Source organism: Parus major, chromosome 23, assembly GCF_001522545.3.
Source record: "Parus major isolate Abel chromosome 23, Parus_major1.1, whole genome shotgun sequence".
Taxonomy (NCBI): Eukaryota; Metazoa; Chordata; class Aves; order Passeriformes; family Paridae; genus Parus; species Parus major.
Window position 1 is genome coordinate 6,471,702 of NC_031791.1, and position 21,115 is coordinate 6,492,816.

General features: G+C 45.9%; 1 protein-coding gene across 33 annotated transcripts in view; it reads right to left on the minus strand.

Annotated features, from left to right (window-relative positions):
- The window catches only part of EPB41 (erythrocyte membrane protein band 4.1), a 90,315-nt gene that overhangs the window by 21,524 nt on the left and 47,676 nt on the right, over positions 1–21,115 (minus strand). For 11 of the 33 annotated variants that reach the window (XM_015649206.2, XM_033519518.1, XM_033519520.1 and 8 more), the window contains 15 exons: positions 18,681–18,723; positions 16,706–16,781; positions 16,035–16,253; positions 14,780–14,867; positions 14,095–14,247; positions 13,245–13,342; positions 12,745–12,917; positions 11,068–11,184; positions 9,702–9,827; positions 8,394–8,504; positions 6,727–6,932; positions 4,912–4,968; positions 4,750–4,794; positions 3,966–4,028; positions 872–1,051 (listed from right to left, as the gene is read on the minus strand). In XM_015649206.2, the coding sequence (XP_015504692.2) occupies positions 872–1,051; positions 3,966–4,028; positions 4,750–4,794; positions 4,912–4,968; positions 6,727–6,932; positions 8,394–8,504; positions 9,702–9,827; positions 11,068–11,184; positions 12,745–12,917; positions 13,245–13,342; positions 14,095–14,247; positions 14,780–14,867; positions 16,035–16,253; positions 16,706–16,781; positions 18,681–18,723 (1,755 nt within the window). The remainder of the gene's footprint in view (positions 1–871; positions 1,052–3,965; positions 4,029–4,749; positions 4,795–4,911; positions 4,969–6,726; positions 6,933–8,393; positions 8,505–9,701; positions 9,828–11,067; positions 11,185–12,744; positions 12,918–13,244; positions 13,343–14,094; positions 14,248–14,779; positions 14,868–16,034; positions 16,254–16,705; positions 16,782–18,680; positions 18,724–21,115) is intronic. The other 22 variants (XM_015649219.3, XM_033519517.1, XM_033519528.1 and 19 more) reach the window with 16 other exon arrangements.

Here is a 21,115-nt window from a genome sequence, read left to right on the forward strand (position 1 = left end):
GTTCATCTGCAGGGCTGTGGTAAGGAAGGGGAAGAACTGGGCATTCAACCAGGAGTGTCTTCAATTGCACTACTTGCAGTCAGAATGCAATTTTTCTGTTGCAATTAAGAATTGCATTTACTACTTAAAAGACTGATTACCACAGGCACCAACTCACAGGCTCCAAATCTGAACCAGCTATCACCAGTATAACACAGAGGTGTCTGTTAGTCAAGAAGAAACCAGTTGGTGACTGGTTTTTCCTTTAAAAATTTCCCTTTTAAGAAAAGTATCAGAGAAACTGTGAGTGTATGTGGTTACACACAGTTCCTGGAAGGACAGAGATCCCCACTGTGTTTGAACAGCCCTGCTGTGGCCACCCAAGGAATCTTCTCTAAGCCTCCACAGCACATCAGCACCTGGAGCTCCTAATGCAAGTCTGAACCCAGTGACATACGAGATTAACTGGAGAATAAAGTGATTTTGGAAGAATCATCCCATCCCAGTGCTTTTCCACTGGGTTATCTTCAATGTTCTCTCTGAAATAATAATTTAGGTCTTTGGATTTTGGGTTTGTCAGGGCTTTTTTCCACATTTTGGGGAGATCCAGGAATGAGTCAGTCCCCAAAGCCATGGGAAGTGCTTTCTAGCATCACACTGGCAGCAGCACTAGGGAAAGCAGCATCAACACCAGTAAAGGAATTCTTACATCCCTCTCTTCCAAAAAAACCCCACATTTTTATGGTACTATGACTAAAGCCTCAGCTCTCTCAGAGAACATTCTACATGTTCCAAGGCAATAGTAACTATTCCAAGTGAAAACAAGGGGAAGCTAAGGGCAGCAGAACCCTGCAGTGCTGCCCCCTGGAGCAGCCCAGACCGAGGTACTCACTCCATCGGCTCCCGTGGGGATCTGCCCGTTGACGTTGAGGCTTCGGAAAGGGGAGTGGGTGGACAAACGTTTGTCCCACTCACTCGGCCTGGGATCTGGGATGGACTCCATGAAGTTCTTCTTCAGCTCACTGATGTTGGCATGGTGCTTCTTTATTTCTTCCTGGGTCTTATCTAGATCCTATCAGCAGAAGGACAGGGTAAGTGGAGGGATACAGAGAGACCTGGGACTGCCTAAGCTGCGCTTAGCAAAGCTACACTCACAGCAGAGCTGCTGACAACTCCCCAGCTGTGCTCACACTGCAAACACACAAATGGAGCATCCTCTCTCCTCCTCTCTGATTGACTGGGATAAACTGCAACCCTGGAATGGTCCTCCAGCAGCAGGACATGCCGCTGGATCATCTCGAGCTCCGTGCCAAACCACCTGACAGCTGAGCTGGAATATCCTGGGTCTTCCCCAAAGAGGATTTTTTAAAGTTGCCAGACTATGTTTCTTTGGGTTATTTAATTTAACGTCTTTAAATTTTGTGGGTTTGCTTTCTTTTCCCTCTGCTAGCCTGAGTCTTTCCAGGTATTAATACAATTGAAGATAAAGAAAATGTTTTCCCAATTTTATTCACTCTCTTCACACCTGTTTCTCTTTTATCCTAACAGAAATTATCTTTGCTTCCAGAGTATCTCCATTACCATTTTTCCCCCTCCCTCTCATCTCACCCCTCCAGGAGCTGTCATAGGAGGTTTTAGACTTCAGAAACAAAGATGAAATTGTTGTTGTTGTTTTTTTTAAATCAAACTGAAAATTTATTTTATGCTGGATCAATCAAGAAAGTCCTGCTAAAATTTTTCATCTGGAAAAAGTCAGATTTTTACTCTGTGATGCCAGTTTACAGCATAAACACACAGACTTCAAGGCAAATCAGCTTGTTAAAAATAGTTCTTCCCTGCAAGCAAACCAGAGGCTGTAGAAAAGAAAGCTTTTGCAAAAGCCAAACAACTACTTTTCAGAACAGGGCCAAAAAGCAGCAAGAAAGGGGGAAATCAAGGTCAGCAGAGGCATCAAGAGGAAATTTCACTATTTTTGTGCTTTTAGTTGTTACTCAGCCCATCGATTTTGAAAGATGGGACAGCAAATGCATCCCTAAAGGAGGGCCCTCCCAAAAATCTCCATTCCTGCAGCTCACCCAGGACACACCACCCTCCCTCCACAGGACTAAGCCCCAAATGCCTCTTTAACAATATTTACTCTTTTTGGCACAGTTCTGGGGGGAAAATAACAACTTTTGGCTTCTTTCCTAAATGGAAGTATAAGGCAGGTGCCTGTTAGGTAGGGAAAAAAAAGAAGAAATGAATCTGCTGTGGATTGTGGGGTCAATGCCTGCCTGGTCCAAGAACCCTACAGCTGCTCCTGGCTCAGAGAAGAGAGAAGGACCAGCTTGGCTTTCCAGCACTGCACCAGAGCAAGGCCTGGCAGGGCTGGCAGAGGAGCCAAAGCCACGAGGAGCTACACGAAGCCAGATCTGGGAAGCTCCTTGAGGAACCAGCTTGCTCAGCATCACCCTTCTCCTCCTGTTTTGCCCTTTCTGCAGGAACCCAGCACACCTGAAGTGTTAAAAGGCTTCCAGTAAAATCAACAGGCAGCTTTGGGAGGGTGAGGCCTGCCAGGAAAATATCTGATCTGCCAAGTGCATGGATTAAAAAAATAAAGGGAATAAAGGAGGTGAGCTGCTGGGTCAGCCCTGTGGTGGGGGAGGGCTGGAGCACCTGCAACAGAACTGTGGGGAGTGGGGAGGGAAAGGGCTTGGAGGTGAGTATTGCACATTGGGAAAAAGGAGGTTAGAAGCAAGGACAAAGCTCTGTTTGGGGTTGGGTATTGGAGCTTTTGGAGTTGGGTGAAAAAGCGACAGCTGCAGTCCTCAGAGCGCTCCGGAGCCGGCCGAGCTTTGCCTATCGTGTGCAGACCCTTCACTTGTGACTCTAAGCTGTAGCAGTCCAAAAAAATTAAATAAATAAACCCCAAAGAAACCCACACAGAAGCTGCAAAACTTTGAACATTCTGATGAGGAGAAGACAGTTAGCATACTCCACTTTCAATAGATAACAGCAAGGAAACCCTACGAGCTGCTGGTGCTGCAAGTTTGAGTAGAAACATGTAACACAGGACCAGAGTATCAGAAGCCACAAAACATCTCCCATAACAGAGTGGATTAAAGAAAATAAAATATATGATTGGCATGGTCTGTTCTGAGACTGAGCTTAGGTGAAGCCAAGTGAAAAGGGCTCCCAAATCCAAAGGGAAGAGCTGTAATGTTGAAGGAAGAGAGCCATGACCACTGAGCCTCTCCATCGGACCCAGAGGGAGCTGGCACTGAGGCAGGATGGGGCCCAGGGCTGGTGAGGTGCTGCAAGGCCAGGAAGGGCTGGCAGGAGGATGGAAAAGCTGCAAACACCACTTCAGAATCCAAAGGGATCACTCCTGCCTGAAGCAACACTGGATATTGTGGTGGCCTGGACAGCACAGAGGCGACAATTTCACAGGATCCTGGAATGGTTTGGCTTGGAAGGGAACTCAAAGCCCATCCCATTCTCCCCTTGCCCTGGGCAGAGACACTTCCCACTATCCCAGGTTGCTCCAAACCCTGTCCAACCTGACCTTGGGCCTTCAGGGATGGGGCAGCTACAGCTGCTCTGGGCAATCTGCCCCACTTTCACCAGCAGCTTATCCTGAATTTTCACAGACTGGCTTTCCCCCAGGAAAATCATTTGTTTCAAGCAGTGAAGAACTGGTCAGTGAGCCCCCCCTCTACAATCCATGACCCCCTGAGAAGCCAGCAGATCCCAGAGCAGATCTGAGCACTGCCAATCATGTATTTTGGGGAGGTATGAGAGAATGGAAGTCAGAAGAGGAAGGAAGAAGGCCTGCACATCATCATGTTTACTGTCACCATGCAGAAGCATAATTAAAAGATCAAATCAAATCAAAAGGTCTTTCATGCAAGAGCATGCAAAAACAAAGGCAGGAGCAGAGTAAGTTCAGCGCAGATGCACAAGGTTTAGCAAATGCAACTCAAAAAAAGCTTCAAGTTCATACAAACCTCCAACATTAAATTGCTATGCCTGATATAAATGTTTTCACCATCTAGCCTCTTTGATCTCTTCTGTGAAAATGAAAGAAAAGGGGGAAACAAAACAAAACAAAAAAAAGCACAAAAAATTAAAACATCGGTCTTGCGGGATCGATAAATTGGCAAATTAAAAAGTTAACTCAAGGTTGGGAGTGCAGCATGGGGTGGGAATTCCTGCTGGGAATGGGTGTCTGGCTCATGGAGAATGGGAGATGCAATGAGTCCTTTAAAGAGACAGCTCCCAGGGCCTTGGCAATGCCTGGTTTTCCGTGGAAGCCTCACTCAGTCACTCACCACATTCCTGAGAGATGCAGGTCCACCCCTGAGCTCCAGACTGCACTGCCTGGGGGACCTTCCCAAGGTCCCCACCTGCACAGCAACTGCACCTCAACCACTTCTCCATCTTGGATGTTTCCTATTGCTTAATACCAAAAAAAGCTTTCTCCCCATTTTCTTTTGCACTTCCTGCAATGCAGGCTACATTCACTTTCTAACTAGGTTTGTTACAGAGAAGAAATTTCATAAATCAAAGCAAGTGTGTTTCTTTTGAACATTCAACATGCATAATTTCAGTAATCAGGTTGTCTATGGGGAAAAAAGCTATTCATTTCCAAATCAAGTATTTAATAGTTTAAAAAAAACCAACACCCCAACCCAAAGCCCATGAAGAAATTGGAGCACTGTCTTTTTAAACAGGTTACAGATGCATGAATGATATGGCAAATTTGGCTGGTGAAAGGGTAAAATGGCTAACCTTCCTCATTCTTATCAGCTCTTCCTCTTTTTCTGCAGGCTGCTGCTGTTGGGCAGTGATAAAAAAAAAAAAAAAAAAAAAAAAGAGTTGTTGGTTCATTTAACTACGTTCAACCTTGGAAAAAAAAGTGTGAGCAACCTAAACTGAATTATTAGCACAAACCTGGGGCTGAGCACCATTCATGGTGGGGACTGTGACCTCAATGTGTGTTTTCCTCACCTACATTTAAGAAATAAATTGGTAAAAACATTTCTTGTTAGTATATTTGTTTCAAGAAACCATTTAGTTTCCAAACACAGCTGCATAAAGTTGGTTTTGAAGTGCTGGGGGAACATGCAAAAACCAACATGCAGCCTTGGGCAGGGTTAATGACACGGCAGCTCCCCAGAACTCTGTTAGTCAACAGCATGGTAAATAATTCTTCCAGCTTGAGAATTATTTCTATTTGAAACCAGTGCTCTCCAGTGCTTCTGAAGAAGGGCTTCCCATTGGCATTAGCTTGGTCAGGCAATGTTTTCAAATGGCACTTGCAGCTGGATCTCCCAGTGAAAATCCAAACAAAGCAACATGCTCAAATTAACACAGACCTTCCCAAAACAAGAAATGATTGGTTATATCACAGGTATTATGTTGGCAGAGGCAGTGAGAAGAGGCACAGCTACAAAACCAAGCCTAACATCACAAATTAGTTTCTTTCCTGTCCATAAGTAGAGAGCCAAGATTGTCTTAACACTCTAAGGGAAATGTTTTAGGGAAACTGGATTGCCAAGTACTCTGAAGGCAAAAGCATCAGTGGGTGTTAAAAGAAGTGCTGCAGCTCCGTTGGAGAAACAGTAAATTTGGTACTTTCAAATCCACATTTTCCTCCCACATCTATATTTAAAGGGGAAAAAAAAATCCAGTGTTTAAGCATTTAGGAAAAAACCTGTAGTAAGTAAGATGGGATAAGCAAGGTTTCCTCGCTGTCAGTGTAATGTGAGGGAGGGGGAGCAGCAGCAGGGCAGGAACAGCAGGGCAGGATCTCTGTGCTCCAATTCCCACCCCACAGTGCCAGCCTCAAGTTCTCTTCAGCTGTTTCATTTAAAAATTACGCAGGCTATGAAATTTTTTGAAGCAACTGCCCTTTCTTCACCTCCCTCTCCAAACCTTAATTAATAGGAATCTTCCCTGGAGATGCTCACACAAGACCCACTGCATGATATGCTTAGAATTATGTGGCTCCAGCAATGCTGAGAACAGCTAAATTTTGTAGTAATGTGAAAATTGTGTCTCAAGGCAAACATCTGCTGCACCACAGCAAGGTTTCAGTAAGTCAGTAAGACCTGCTGAATATTAAGGACATTGTAACATCAACAGTAATTTTTGCACATTATTTTGACTTATTAAAAGAGCACACACGTATCAACCCCAGCAAAAAACTCAGATATTTGTAGAAAGATCAAATAATGGTTAAAAATATTGAATTTGAACAATAAACTCCCCAAGGTCTCACCAGTGCCATTTGCAACTGAAGTTTTAGTCCAATTTGCAGCACTGTATTACCAGCTCTCCCAGCAAAAGCCTATCAAGGCAAAAAACATTCCAGTGCTGGGCTGCAGAGCAGATCCATTATCAGGGATTTCACTGGAGTTCCCTCCTGCTGCTATTCCAGGAATCAGGGGGCACAGCCTGGCCAGGGCTGAGCTCTGTACTCCAGTTCCATGATCCTGTGCAGCTCTTGCCAGTGTTTTTAACATCCATCAGCAGGCTGCACTTGCTTTGACTACAGCCACCAAAACCCAGCTGTCCTGGAGCTCCTTCTTCCACCTGAAATGTCACAGCTGGGATTTCCCTGCACCCAGACCCCTGTGCCTGCTCCCACCCAACTCTGGGGAAAGGGATAAAACCCCATCTCCCAGGACAGAGCTGCTGCTTTGGGGTGACTTCCTGAGCGATGCTCTAGCCTGGCTCTTCCCAGGAGACTCCACTCTGACTTACCCTTGAGGCATCCACTGGCTCCCTGGGTTTCTCTGGAGGAAATTCTTCACGTCTCACATCACATTTTGCTGTTTCCTTCCCTACTTTAGATGTGGCCACATCCTTGAGATCAGGCTTAGCTGGGGCTGGCTCTGCAGGGTGGCTCTGAGCGATGGCTGGAGCTGAGGTGGGCCGGGGACTCCGCTCTGGGGTTATCACAGCCACTGCTGAGCATGGGGGACAGACAGGGACAAGGTTCAGAGAAGGTAACTCTTCAAAGGACTAGGCAAAGTCTTTCCAAATTACAGTGCTGTCACGTGAAAAGAAAGGGAGAAGGAGGAAGAGGAGGAGGATGAAAGAAAAGGGCAAAGAAATAAAGATGTTTAGCAAAGCAGCTTGTGCATTTAGTACGGGAGAGTTGAGATTATTTTCCTTATGGTTTAAAATAAAATCAAATAAAACCCCACACCAGATGGTTTACAAAAAGCACTCTGCAGAGAAGCCACACCAGAAAGGCAGAATTTTTGACACTGTGCCACGGATTTCTGGGTCCTTCACACATAACTGGCATGGACTCCACTCCAATGCAAGTAGAAAAGACAGGGTGAGGAGTTCTGTACTCATGGGCATCTCCTCAAGCAGAAACAGAGGGCTTCTGGAAGAGAAACACAGGCTTTTCCCTCCCACCCCCCAAAAAATAATCAAGCATTGCTCTAGAAAACTTCCCGGTGGGTTTCAAGGCAGGCTGGGGCCACCTGTCTGAGCTGGGTATCCTCAGGGCAGCGCACTGGAAGATACCCAGCACCTCCAGGCCAGTGACAGTGCAGAAATGAACAGCATGCTGCCAAAAATCAGCTTTTCAGAGGATGACAGCTCTAAATACAAGAACGAGGTCCACACAAAATCAACTGCCTACTCCTCTCCTTCAGTTCCTGATTAGTCAGGTAGTTGCCTGACCTCAAAGAAATACTCAAGCCAAAGCTGTGTGACAAAGCAAAGCCCAAATTAATGTCCTGTGTGTACCTAGGGATACAATAAGCTATTTACTTCTCCTGATGTTGGTTTTTAGGGATGTCTCACTAAAAAGATACCCTGACACATAAAACAGTATCTTTGATGTGGTCTCACTTTCTCAAAATCACATTCTGCAGCAGGATCATACTGTGTATCCTATTCCAGCCAACATGAGGTCCAGACAGTCACTCATAGAAAATCTGCTGTTAAAATACAAATTGCAATTACAAGCAACTCCTTACTAAGAATTCCTGTTCTACTGAAAAGGTAAGATCTCATCTGTGTCTTAATAAAACATAGAGAGAATAAGGTATCCATGTGATCAAAAACATACAAGGTGGAGGCAAAACAAAGGATTTTTTTTAAATTTCTGAATTTCCAGACACTGGAATTACACTTTCAAGACAAACTCTTGGACAACAAGGTTGTAAACAACCTTAAAACCCACTCCACCACTGGCAGCTCCACTGTCTCCCTGCTCCTGAGCACAGCAGTTAATTTCTGTGACCCAGACACGGCGTTATCCTCTCCCAGGGACAGTCGGTGCTGTGTCCCGGTGTGTTCGTGGGATGGAGGCAGCACCAGCCGCTGGGAAGGTCGTACAGAGGTGAGATGGGCAGGGACACCGGGATGAGGAGGATGCTGGCAGTGCAAAGCTGGCAGTGCAGTGGTACCTGACTCCTTCGGCAATGGCTCTAGTTCTCTCATCACCATCATTTTCTCTTCCTCCTCCTCCTCCTCCTCTTCAATTGGGCTTATCTCAGTACTGCCAAGATCACGTTTGGCTAAAAAAGTTACGGATGTGTTAAAATGCCACCTTAAAGAGGAAGCAGCAAAGGAAATAGTGGCACCAGTAAATCTGCAGGGCCATCTTTCTTGCTGCTCTCCCAGAGCATCCAGACATGCAGGAAAAACACCAAGCTTCTCCTGTGCCATCCAACACTGAGTTCTGGGCTGCCAGAACTGTATTTTAGTTACATTTTCCTGATTAACTGTCTTTGGCTATTTTGACACATGATTTAAACACAGTAAAAAGCACAGAGATATAAAACATAGGTTGGAACTGGATGATTTTTAAGGCCCCTTCCAACCCAAACCATTCCAGAATTCTATGACTGATCACACCTCACCAACAGTCCCTACTGGGAGCTGAAAAGCCAGGATGAGGAAAAGTGAAGGAGGTGGATGAGAAGGGGCAGCTACAGCAGGAAAGCCCTGGATGTGTTTGGGTCTGACACCAGCTGATGTCTGATCTGCTGCCACACATCCTGTGGAATACAGAATCACAGGATCTGCTGAGCTGGAACAGACCCACAGGGATCACTGAGTCCAATTCCTGGTCCTGCAGGAACTGGGAATGTCCTGGTGCAAACAGGACACCTCAACAATCCCACCCAGTGCCTGAAAGCATTGTCCAATTGTTCCTGGAGCTCTGGCAGCCTCAGGGCTGTGACTCCAGTGGTTTTCATACTAACCAAGGAAACATGCAATGTTCCCACTTACTTTCCTCTATGGCTTCAACCTCCTCTTCCTGCAACAAATAATAACTCTACTTTTAATTATGATTAATATGAATCTGTCTGCAGCAGCAACGTTGCTCTGACATCCTCCCCCAACTAGGCAAGTAGCAGCTCCCTAGTGAAGAAATAAAGTGGAATAAAGGGGACCTCCAGCAGTCACAGATCTCATAACCTGATTTCCAGGCACTGCACACTCATACAGCTCAGGGGAACCAACCTCACAAAAAGGGAGAGTATGGGAGGAGCTTTTGGAGGCCACTGCACGCTCATTTCCACACAGGGCATGGCACACCCTCACTGCACCCACAGCACACCTGAAAAGCAGCACACAGCAAAGCCAGGGGTGATTTTAGTGCCAACACCAGCACAACCAGAGTAACCTCTGTCCTACAGCACTGCATCACTTCACCCCAGCAGCAACAGCACAGGAGCCACTGCCACCAAAAACCACTGCAGCTGTACCTGACCGCAGCTGCACCAGCTCTGCTGACTTTGGCTTGACAACAGGAACCTTTACCACCTCTACCTTCTCCTCCTCTTCCTCCTCTGCAATGGGTTTCATTTCAGAAGTTTCAAGAGCGTGTTTGGCTAGAAAGAGGTTTGCAGGTGTTAATGGGGGTTGGGGACCCACACAGACACACGGTGGTCACCACAGCAAGGACTGGGGACACCCTTCTCAGAAGCTGGGAACAACAAGGAGCTTTCCAGGCAGCTCAGTAGTCATTTTCCACCATGGAACTGTGTGTCAGTCCTTCTAGTGCTGTCAGACCCAACAGTGTAGTGGATGAGAGGAGGAAAGAACACAAAAAGAAGCTTTATGGGCTCCTTGCCCAGGAAAGGAGATGTAAGACACATGAACAGCTCTCGAGTGTGGAACTAAGAAGGGCTCTGCCTACAAAGTCTGGAGGGAGGCAGGTGCTGGCTGGAAAAATGCAGGAAAAACGCATCCAGACAAAAAAACTATCTAAAATCTAGCAGCTTTAATTAAATGTACTTGAGTGATCAAATCTACCCTAGTGTCTGAAATCCCTCACCTTCTCCCTTTACTGCATCAGGCTTTCCCCACCAGGAGATCCTGATTAGTGAGGATTCAAGGAATGCCCATGAAGGGGACGTTGGCTACACTTCATGAAAACTTGATCAACGTACTAGAAAAGCAGTAATGCAGTCAAAAGTACTCTGTAAAAAGCTCTGTGTGGGAGGAGGGTACCCAAGGCATCTCCCTGTGAATTATCTCCAGCCCTAACACACCACAGGTGGTCACTATCCAAGTGATGAAGACTGCAAATATTTGCAATACTACTGCTGTGATACACTTGCTAGTATTCAAACGTGCTGTTGTACCTACACACAACTTAAGGACATTCCTATTTATTAACAGTACCTATCCTAAGGGAAATGTAAGCTCCACAGAGCAAAACAGGTAGCATTTCTCAAATACCAAAAAAAAACAACACAAAATGGCAAGGAGGTCCCAGGATGAAGAATTTTAGAAGCTTCACAAGACATTTCAGGATCAAACTTTAAAGTTTTCTAATCCATATATACAAAACTACCCACATTTAACAAGAGCGTTCTCAAGTGCCAGCACATCCTAATCTTTTCCCCACCTCCCCACAAGAACTGCAGTCTAAAGAGGTGTAAGGTGGGAATTAAAGGAGTCTCCCAGAGCTGGGTTGTGTCTCCTCTGACTGCAGAACTCTTCTTGCAAAGAAATGAAGAGAGAAAGCCACCGGATTTGGTGAAAATTGGAAATTGTCAGGAACAAGCACGTAGAGGATAGGAAAGGCACTGCAGAGAGTTTTAGCCACCACCACCACAGCTATACCTGGCTTCTCTCGGATCTGATCCGCAGGTTTTGGTTCAGGAACCTCAACCACCACCACCTCCTTCTGCTTCTCTTCCTCTAGGGCTCTGAACTCAACCCTTTGAGTCGCACGTTTAGCTGAAGAAACGGGGCACACGTTAACGACCGCCCGCGTGGCGAAGGCGCAGACGTCCAGGGGACACAAGTGTCACATTCCCAGGCTGCTCTTCTCCAAGCTCTGACATCCATCCAGGTGCAGCTCTGCAGCTGCCATTCCTCTGCTCATCTGGGGCCATAATGGCATGGCCAGTGGGCAACCAGCAGCATGGGAGCCTTGCTGCTGAGCACTGTGCCTGAGGAACTTCACACGCCCAGACCGCAGAGAAGCTGGAATTTGGCTTTGCTGCCTTGTGGAGCTTGAATCAACCCTTCCCTCCAGCTCCACGACACAAAAGCCAGGCTTGGGATGTCACTAAGCCCAGGAGCAGGGACAGCCTGGCTGCTGCTGTCTATGAGGTGCTGAGCAGCTCTGGTCCCCCCAGGCTGCAGCACAAACTCAGGGCTCAAAGCAACATGGTCCCCGCTCCATCAGGTGTCTGTGGTGCACAGGGACACCTCTTTCCCTCTTTCCCTGCATCCTCACAGTGCACAGGAACAACACTTTTTCCCTGGATCTTAATACCCTGTGACACAGATCATGTGGACCAAACGTGGGCCCCCCCTTTCCCATGCCTCACCTTCTCTGCTGCTATTTCCTTTAAAAATCTCAGGGATGAGCCCACCTGACTGACACACTTCACTCTGAGCATCACTTTAACAGAACCTGAAAAAGTTTCTATTGTGGCAACAAATCTCCCCCTCACATAAAACTATGGAATTTAAGTAGTTACATCAAACAAAACAAACAGAATGGCTTAATTCCTGTTTTTCCAACAGAAAATGCATTGAGATCAAATGAAGAATATCTTTCCAAGCATTACTTTACCATAAGCCTTCAGCACCCACCTACATTCTTATCATCAGTTAGTTCTGCTGGGACCACCCTTGGTTTACATTTTTGTATTGGGTCTGGCTGAGATTGAGTTTATTTACCTGTAACAGCCCTCACAGTGCTGTGATACTGAGATAATGATAAAAACCAGGAGAGGTAACAGCCAAAAGTACTGAGCAATGTCAGAGAGCAGAATGATCATGAGGAATTCTTCTTGTAATTGTGGTGCAGGGAAAATGGGTGGATTAGGTGTAAACTGTCTACTTTTGTTCTGTGTTGTGACAATGCTGGGAATTTTTGGTTTGGCTAGATGGTTTTGTTCATGTGAATGAAGGTTGTGTGATGAATCAGAATTTTCTGAGTTGGAAGGAACCCGCAAGGATCATCAAGTCCAAATCAGAGAATCACAGAATACTCTGAGTTGGAAGGGATCCATGAGGATCACAGAGACCAACTCTTAAGTGAATGCCCAAATGGGAAACAAACCTATGCCTGTGGCATTATCAGCACCCTGCTCTAACCAACTGAGCACCAGTTTGGTCTCACTACAGGCACATAATTCCTAAACACTTAAGGGGCAGGCACAAGGACTGAGCAGTTACATCTGAGTTTTTGTGCAGCAGGGAATCCAGGTGTTCCCTAAGGAGTACTCCAGCACCCTGGTGATTCCAGAGCAGAGAGAGAACAGACAGCAGGGACTGACTCACCTCCATCCAGGCTCCTGGACGCTCTCTTGCTGGCTGTGCGCTCAAACTGGGGCGCAGGGCGGTCGATCAGGGCGCTCGCCTGCCGTGTCTGAGCCTGCGTCCGGCCGCTGTAGCGGAACTTGGAGCCCAGCGCCAGGAACCTGCTCTTGGGGATGGCCTCGGTGGAAGTCAGCCTGAAAGACACACACACATTTAAAAACCACACCTTCAGAACCAGGAAGGGCCATGTGAAGAAGAATTAAAATAGAAATTAAAGGAGTCTCTTGCATCCACTTGGCCAAGGAAAGGCACATACTAATGATATCTCATATCTCTGTGACCCAGAGATCTCTTACGGGTCTTACAAAACAGAGCTTGCTTAAAAACCTACTGCAAAATAAACATCTACTGTCCCTGAAACAACTTCTCTCCCATTTTTCCAAAATGCTAAGGAACAATTTTTGATAGTTAAATTCAAGCACCAAGTTACTCTGGGTGAGGCTACTGTTCAGAAAACCCACCTGAAGAAGGTGTGATGTTCAACACATACTTTCCACAGCTTCTTTGCTGCCCGGTAACTTGGTAGCTTGAACCCAATTGTGCTTTCATAATGTTCTTGCTGTGGAAAACATAAGTTATTTGGGTATAGCAGGAAATAAATGTGGCAGAAGCCCAGTCCCCAGCCCACCACCCTGGTCTGCTGTGGCACAAACTGCTGAACTTGCCCCACAATGTGCAGCAGGACCTCAGGTCAGAGGAAAGAGAGGGCTTGGCCACGAGCCCAGGCATCCCTCAGGACACACTGGGATTTGCAGAGCAACATGCCATGGGTTTATCCCCCCTGTCATGCTGCCTCGCTGTGGGCTGAGGTCAAACACTAACCTCCCCTCAGGGCTGAGTCACGACACTGAAAGCAGGAGGAGGAAGAAGAGGAAAGAGGTGGATCCCCATTGTAGTCTCTCTCCCTGATGTAATCAGGCTGTTCCAGGGATTTCCCCATTTATGAGGCAGCACCAGTATATCCATTCCCTGCTTGCTGCACTTAGGTGAAAAGCTAATTCTAATTTTTAGTTATTTTCTTTGAATGAAAGCAAGACAAAGAGCCACTGTCCTGTCCCATTTCCAAAAGACGAGTTAGTGTTGCCCCAGTTTCATCTGTCCCCCTCCCAGGCCTTTCCCTGGATGCTGGGAATATCCAGCGATGCCAGGAGGTGGTGCTGGATGACTCGCTGTGACACACTGCCACCCCGTGTCAAACACTCCCAGACACAGCCTGAGCCCACCCCACTGCTCCAGGGACACACACACACACACAGAGTGAGGATCCCAAGGAAACACAGGATGCCAGGAGGCCACAGAAGCCAATTGTACCTCCCCTGGCCGAATCTTTATGAAGAAGCTGCTGCGTTTGTAGGAAATCTTCAGGACTTTGGGCCACGGGAAGCGGTTGATTCTCAACTTATCTTTGTAAACAAGAAGGCCACTGGAACAGACTCCCAGAGTGATATCCACTCCTTCCAAGTCCTGGGAATTCAGATGAGGATATAAGCAGTGACAGGTTTACAAGTTCCATGTCAACATCTGCCTTCCAAACCATCCCTCTGGACTTCCCATAAATTCATCTCCCCACCATGCAGACTCCAACTCTTAACTCCATGGTCACCCTTCCTTTCCTTTCACGCTTTTCCTGACAAACTCCCCCCTCCTGCTGACCTCTCCTGTTCTACTGGTTGCCCAAAGGCCTTATCAAGAGCCCATCCTGCATCTCCTGAAGCACAGAGCCTCATCAGGCAGGAATTGTACTCTAAGTCACACAGAGCAAGGACCTGTCTATAGGAGGAGCTTTGGAAAGTTTCTTGTGACATATAAATAATAAGCAACCAATAAATAAAGCATTCTTTTGCAGGAATGCTTGAGGCATTCCTGTTGTATGTCTGTCTTTCCATTCTTCCTCTCTTTCCAAAGGACCTTCCCAAAACAAGTAAACCTGCTCCTGCAAGGGATGGATAATCAAATTACAGAATCCACAGCTAGGTGCACACACTCTGGCTCTCACCTTGGCTTGGTGAAGGTCGACTCCATACATAGACAGTTTTTTTGCATTCTCAAGAAATTCCAGGTCTGCTTGGGCTGGAGTCATGGATCTACAGAAAAAGAAAGGGCTTGGTATGCTCAAAACTGTTGCTTTTAAGAGGAGACAGATCAAACTTCATAAAATTAGATTATATTTTCTTTTGCTTTCAATACAAACAAATCTGTGCCCAGGTGATGAATTATGAAACCACTCTGAGTGCCCAAATTTGTGCTTTGAGACATCTCAATAACACAGCTGCATTTTATTTCTGTGAAGCTGTACAGGCACTAGAGAAGGAAGTGAGGAAGAGCAGTGAGGGGACAAAAATTGATTCAGCAGAAGAAACCCAACTGAGCAAAAAGGGAATAGGTCCTGTCCCCCAGCAGCCTGCTGCCTCCAGACCTCCCCAAACCCTGCCATTGTTCTCCAACCAAACACACAGACAGCTGAAAGCACTCAGCACAGACTCCAGCCATGAATGAGGGGTTTTCTGGGAACAGATGGTGCCCTGTCTGTAAGAGGGGCACAACTTAACAAAGACATCCTGATAACAGAGACCATTATCAACATTATTGAAGTGTCCCTGTTAATACTGTCTGCTGTAAGAGGTACATTAACAGCTCTGCTGGGACAGCATTCAGCTGCACACATTTCATTTTCTACCCTCCTTTGATGTCTTCCTTACTGAGCGCTCACATTCATCTTGTGTGTGCTGTAAATAGAGGTCTGAGTGGTGGCAGACAGGGAAAAGTCCACGGTAAGGACAACCTTGTAGGAAAGCCCCAGGAGCAGTCACCATCTCGATATGCACCCCGTGCTTTGCAACTACAGAAGCAAGAGCCAGAGCACAGTTCAGCAGAGATTTCCCTGGCAGTGTCCAAGGAACACGTGGGTGTTACACCTGGGGACACAGCTCAGTGCTGGGTTAATGGCTGGACTCAATGGCCTCCAAAGTCTTTTACAACCTAGACAATTCCAGGATTCTATGATTCCCACTGAAAATCTCTCAAGTTCAATATTCACAGAATATGGGTATCTCATCCCACCCCCTGCCATGGGCAGGGACACCTTCCACTATCCCAGGCTGCTCCAAGCCCCATCCAGCCTGGCCTTGAACACTTTCAGGGATCCACATACACAAGTTTTCTTTATCTCACAGAGGTGGGGAACACACCAGAAAATCCCATTATTTCCCTTATTTCATGTTGCTGTGCACAAACAAGTCCTCCAGCCTTACCTATATGTTTTATGAAGCTCCACAACCTTTTCTTCAAGCTCTTTTGTCTGGTTTGGGGCCAGTTTGAACTCACTGATATAATCTGGGCCATGGAGATCAGGATCATAATCTCCCAACTCTGACTGGACCGTGTAGGAGCCCAGCAAAGCCAAGGTGGCAAAGGAGCAGGGCAGGCGCCCTGTAAGGATGTCCTGTCTGAGCTGCAGACACAGGTAATACCTGGGGGCAGAATGGAAAATACTGTTCACAGACAGCCAAGAGAAATTTATTAACTTGAGAATATCTTTTTGTATGCCACTGATGAACACACGACAATGCTTATTTCCAATTTTTACTTATTCCCAAGGTAAACAGTGTGGAGGACTGGAGGATTCAAGGTTGCCTCCACTCTGCAAAGGAAGTAAAGGACACTATGACCAGAAAATCTTGGCTTTAGGTAAGAATTTACTTTTCTATACAAACATGCACGTGGCAGAGCTATAAATGACACTGCTTGACACATGGACTCCAGTGGAGAGTGGGAGCATCCTCACATCCACTAAAAGCAAACCAAACCCCCTCCAGTGAAGGCATCTGATCTCCTTTCTGAAGGAGGGGAAAAACACCCAAATATGAAATATTTCTATCCCATATTCAGGAGAACATGGCTGTAAGATTCCCAGGTAACTCACCTTGTGATGTCCTCTGTTAGCTGGGCAGGATCTGGTGGATAAAACTTGACATTGAAGGTAAAATCCCAGGGGCCTCCTGCAATGACAAGGGAGACCTTGAGAAAAACAAACAAACTGGGACAGCTTTGTGATGATCAGCTGATTTAAAAACAAGCTGGGAATATCCATCTGATCTTCAGAATTCAGCAGATGCAACACTGATTTGATACTGCTCGCTCTCACAGCTCAACACCTGTGCAAGATGTGATTTCATTTACAGAAGGTAAGAAAAGCAGGAGAAAAAAAGCAAGGCAGGGAAAATCACCTGGATTAACCATATCTTGTGGCAAAAATTAAATTCATTGCTAAGGAGCTCAATGACTGACATGTTCTTTCATTGTCTGAAAAGGGATTTATGAAGACAGGTCAGGCATAGACTATACATCAATGAATTAGGATTGGTTAACTCCTTAACTCAAATTTCAAAGTTCAAGGAGGGCTGTGCTAAGTCCCTCCTCAGCTTAATGCACTGGGATCAGGTGGTCAGACACAGCTTAAACTTAGCCAAACACAAGCATCAACCTCTGGATGAAGACAGAAAGCACCAGGATAGGAAGAGCTTTTCAAGTCCAGACCTAATTGCTTTAATACAGCTCGTTGCAAACTTTGTATAGCACCATTTACAGATATTAACTGAGCCAGAATCCACATAATCACACATAAAATTGGCATTATATGTGGTATGGACAGCCCAGATGACACAGCTGAAGAGGTAACTCTCTCTTTTCCTAGAAAATAATCCCATTTCCCAGTAGAAGATAGTCCTGACAGTGATTTTCATGCTGTGCCCTTTAACACTAGTTCAAAGTAAGATTTATTTCAGAATGAGAAGATCTACCCCTGCACTTAACTCGCTTAGAGGTTTATCCCAATCTCACACAGGGAGCAGGGGGAATGGAGCATTCCTGGATTTACTTCTTATGCAATACCATAACTGGGATTAAACACAAGGCACATTGTTTTCATCACACACAGTTCAGAACAAGTGAGTGCAAGGTGACAATGAAGGGAGCAGAGGTTACCTAAACCACCACACACTGGTGTCCACATGTTCATATGTGCATGCAAAATACCTTCTCTTCAAGTAAAATCAAGTCATTTGCCATTTAACCCATCCCCAGGGGACCAGATTTCACAGCAGGCTGCTCTTTGTTACATTCACTAGATGAATTTTATGGATGGAGCAGGGCACACACACCCTGCTACCGATTCCAAGATAAGCTGGTAGGAGCAGGAGCTTTCCCTACTCCACAGCCTTGTGTTTCCCCCTAATCTGAACTTAATGACATACTTTGTCCTGGGCCTCCCACCAAATGCATCTGAAAAACAGTATTTTCCTTCCCAAAACTTCCAGAGCAGCCAGACTTGCTCCAAAGAGAAAACAAAAGTCTCTAAAACGTTTAATTCTGACACTTCCCACATCTTGAACTAATTCAGTGCTAGCAGACCTTAAAACACAACTTGGGAGAGCATCTGGTATTTGAGCTGCTATTTCTCAAGCCATTTATGGTTCCAGTGCCCCAATTTGGACCCCAAAACAGCCTCAGAGCCCATAAAATCTTGTTCCACCATAAAATTCTGCTTGGGGTCTCCCAATCTCCTTTGGGATTTCAGTGGTTCCCACTGACACCCATTTTCCCCTCCTACAGCAAGGAGCACATCCCCATTTCAGCAGTGCACTGACACTGTGGCACTTTGCTTCAGGCAAACACACCCCAAGCTGTTTTACCAAGGAAATGACATTTTTTCCTAAATCTAGAGCATCCCTAATTCCTTAAGAAGGACAGAAAGGATACACAGACTGCTTGAACTTGTGCTGATCCCTGCCAGCCACCCTCACTTGACCTCTCCCCATCCCTGGGCCCCCTGGATGTTTCACCAAAGCCACATTTGGAGAAACCACACCCCCCACACATGATAAATTCAATCTACTTACCATGAACCTGCTTTTTTATTTCTTTGGCAGGATCCAGCCATGTCTGTAAAAGGAGAAAAACATTCACAGTTTACCAGACATTCCAGAAACACCACAGAAAGCTGAAAATTGCTAAAAATACAGGGGGAAGGAAAAAAAAAAAGTCAATATTTGACACAAAGGCAGCCATGGAAACCGAAGAGCTGGAGCATTTTTCACTACTTTTACTCCAGGCTGTGCTCTCACAGTGTGTGTATTTCCAACCATTCACCTACCAGGGACTCATAAGGGAGGTAGGAGGGAAAAAAACCCCAACATATTATTAAGGGCTGCAAGAACAGAGCAACAGGAACAGCCACAACCACATCCAGCTACCAGGGACACTTGTACAACACCTTTTTTATTCTCCAGAACCTTTAAAAATAGGTAAATAGGACAGATACATCAATTTTAAGCACCCTCTCTTCTTACTTACCCTATCCAGATCAAAGATCACCAAGACTTTCTATTATTAGCTATAGTTTTCAATGACCTAATTGCTGAAATATGAGTAAAAACACCCAATTCCTGAGTATGGCTTCAATTTTTTTACAGGAGTATGGCATAAACTTCATTTCTTTTAACTATGACTAAAGTTTATAGTAATTATCTCTGGTACAAATTTAGAAGTATATCTTTTTCCCCCTCCTCTGTAATTTGGGGTTTTGTGGAATGGTGGTGCAATTTAAGCCTCAAAACGTAATTCCTGCTTTTTCCACAGTCTGAGCCTTTCCCTTTGCAGGGGTCAGGTCTGCCTGTCCTGCTGCAGGGACTGGCACTGGGCCAGCAAGACCCTGGAGATGTTGCATTTAACCAGCTCTGAATAGGATTCCAACGTGCAGGTCTCCTGAGGTGAAGGAATTAACTCATTGAATCCCCCAAGCTAATCTCTCCTGACCAGGACACGTAACTTCATGGCAGGGAGACAGCAATACTTACATTTAATCTCCTCTTTTTATATGCCTGCTCCTCTAACATATAGAAGTGGGGATACAAAATCCATTTGAAAGGAAGATCTGCTGCCTTTTTAGGGCCATAGCTCGGAAGAAAGCATCTCCATGGCCGAGCTGTGCCACAACTGCTCGTCACTGGGGTGAGTCCAGGGTGCAGTCATGCATCCCACCCTGCCTGATCCAGCAGACAATGATGGCAACAGCAATTAATGACACTTTTATCCCACTGGGTCATGAATCAGTGGGAAACAATCCTCCTTTTCAGGGCTACGAGCTCCTTGCTGCTCCAGCCGCTGTCACAACCTCCCAGTTCCACTGTCCCCCTCTGCTATGCCCACGTGGGTAATTACTGGTCCTCAGAAAGTTTATTCCCTAAATATCAAGGTGGAAAATGTCACATACAACCCTTCCCTATCCAGGAATACACACGGGTATCTCTCCACCTTCTCCACACAGCTGCAGGTGAGGGGCAGGAGCTCATTCTCGGATCCCACTAATACCACTTTACCTATGAATTAGTAACTCTGGGCAGGTCTTGTTTGAAGTCACAGAAGGAAAGAGATGAAGCTTCAGATTTCAAAGTTCAATGAAACATAACCAGAAAGATTTTTAAAAAAATATAATGTTGTTTTCACTCATCAGAGCAAACCAAACAAGCTTGCTCCACACTGGAGCTGAACAGCCCATGGACAGTGGCCTCACCCGCCCCAGCCTGCAGCTCTGGGACACAGATCTGACAGAACCATCTGTTTTCAGTCCCTACAGTTAAAAAGCTGCACAACCTCTGGGCTCTTGCTGGCTTGATGGAGAAGGTACCAGAAGAATCAATGCCAAAAGCCTGGACACAAGAAGAGCAAGTCCAAGGGTCTGGGAGACCACAAAATGGTTCAGGAAAAGCCCTCTAAGGTCATCAAGTCCAATCATTACTCCAGCACTGCCAAGGCTAGCACTCTGCAGTGTCTGCCAGTGCCACATCTATATGCTTTTTGATCACTTCCAGGGACAGTAATTCCACCACTTCCTTGGGCAGCCAAGGGCTTGACAACCCCTTCCAGGAAGGAATTTTTCCTAACATCCAAAAGCAGCAGTGAGCTGCCCACAGCACATGCAGAAGAAGCTGAGCTGCCCCAGCTACACTCTTTTGCTCTTAACTGGATCTAAAAGTACACCACCCCTCCCTCTGCCAGAACAAACTCTGATAAAAAAAATCCTCTGATACAAAAAATACCCAGGTTATATACATGGAAACACATTTCACACCCAAGAAAATTGGAATACACCAGAGACTGTAAAACAAAGTAGAAGTTCTGCCTGCCTCAAGAGTGTGGGTTTTTTGTTGTTTTTAGTTGTTCTTTTGCCTGTGTGTGTATAAAACAATATAAAGCACTGAAGGACAGACATCTGTCAGTCAGTAACCTGCCACAGGGGACTGAAGCAGAGGAAGAGTCAGAATATGGATGAACG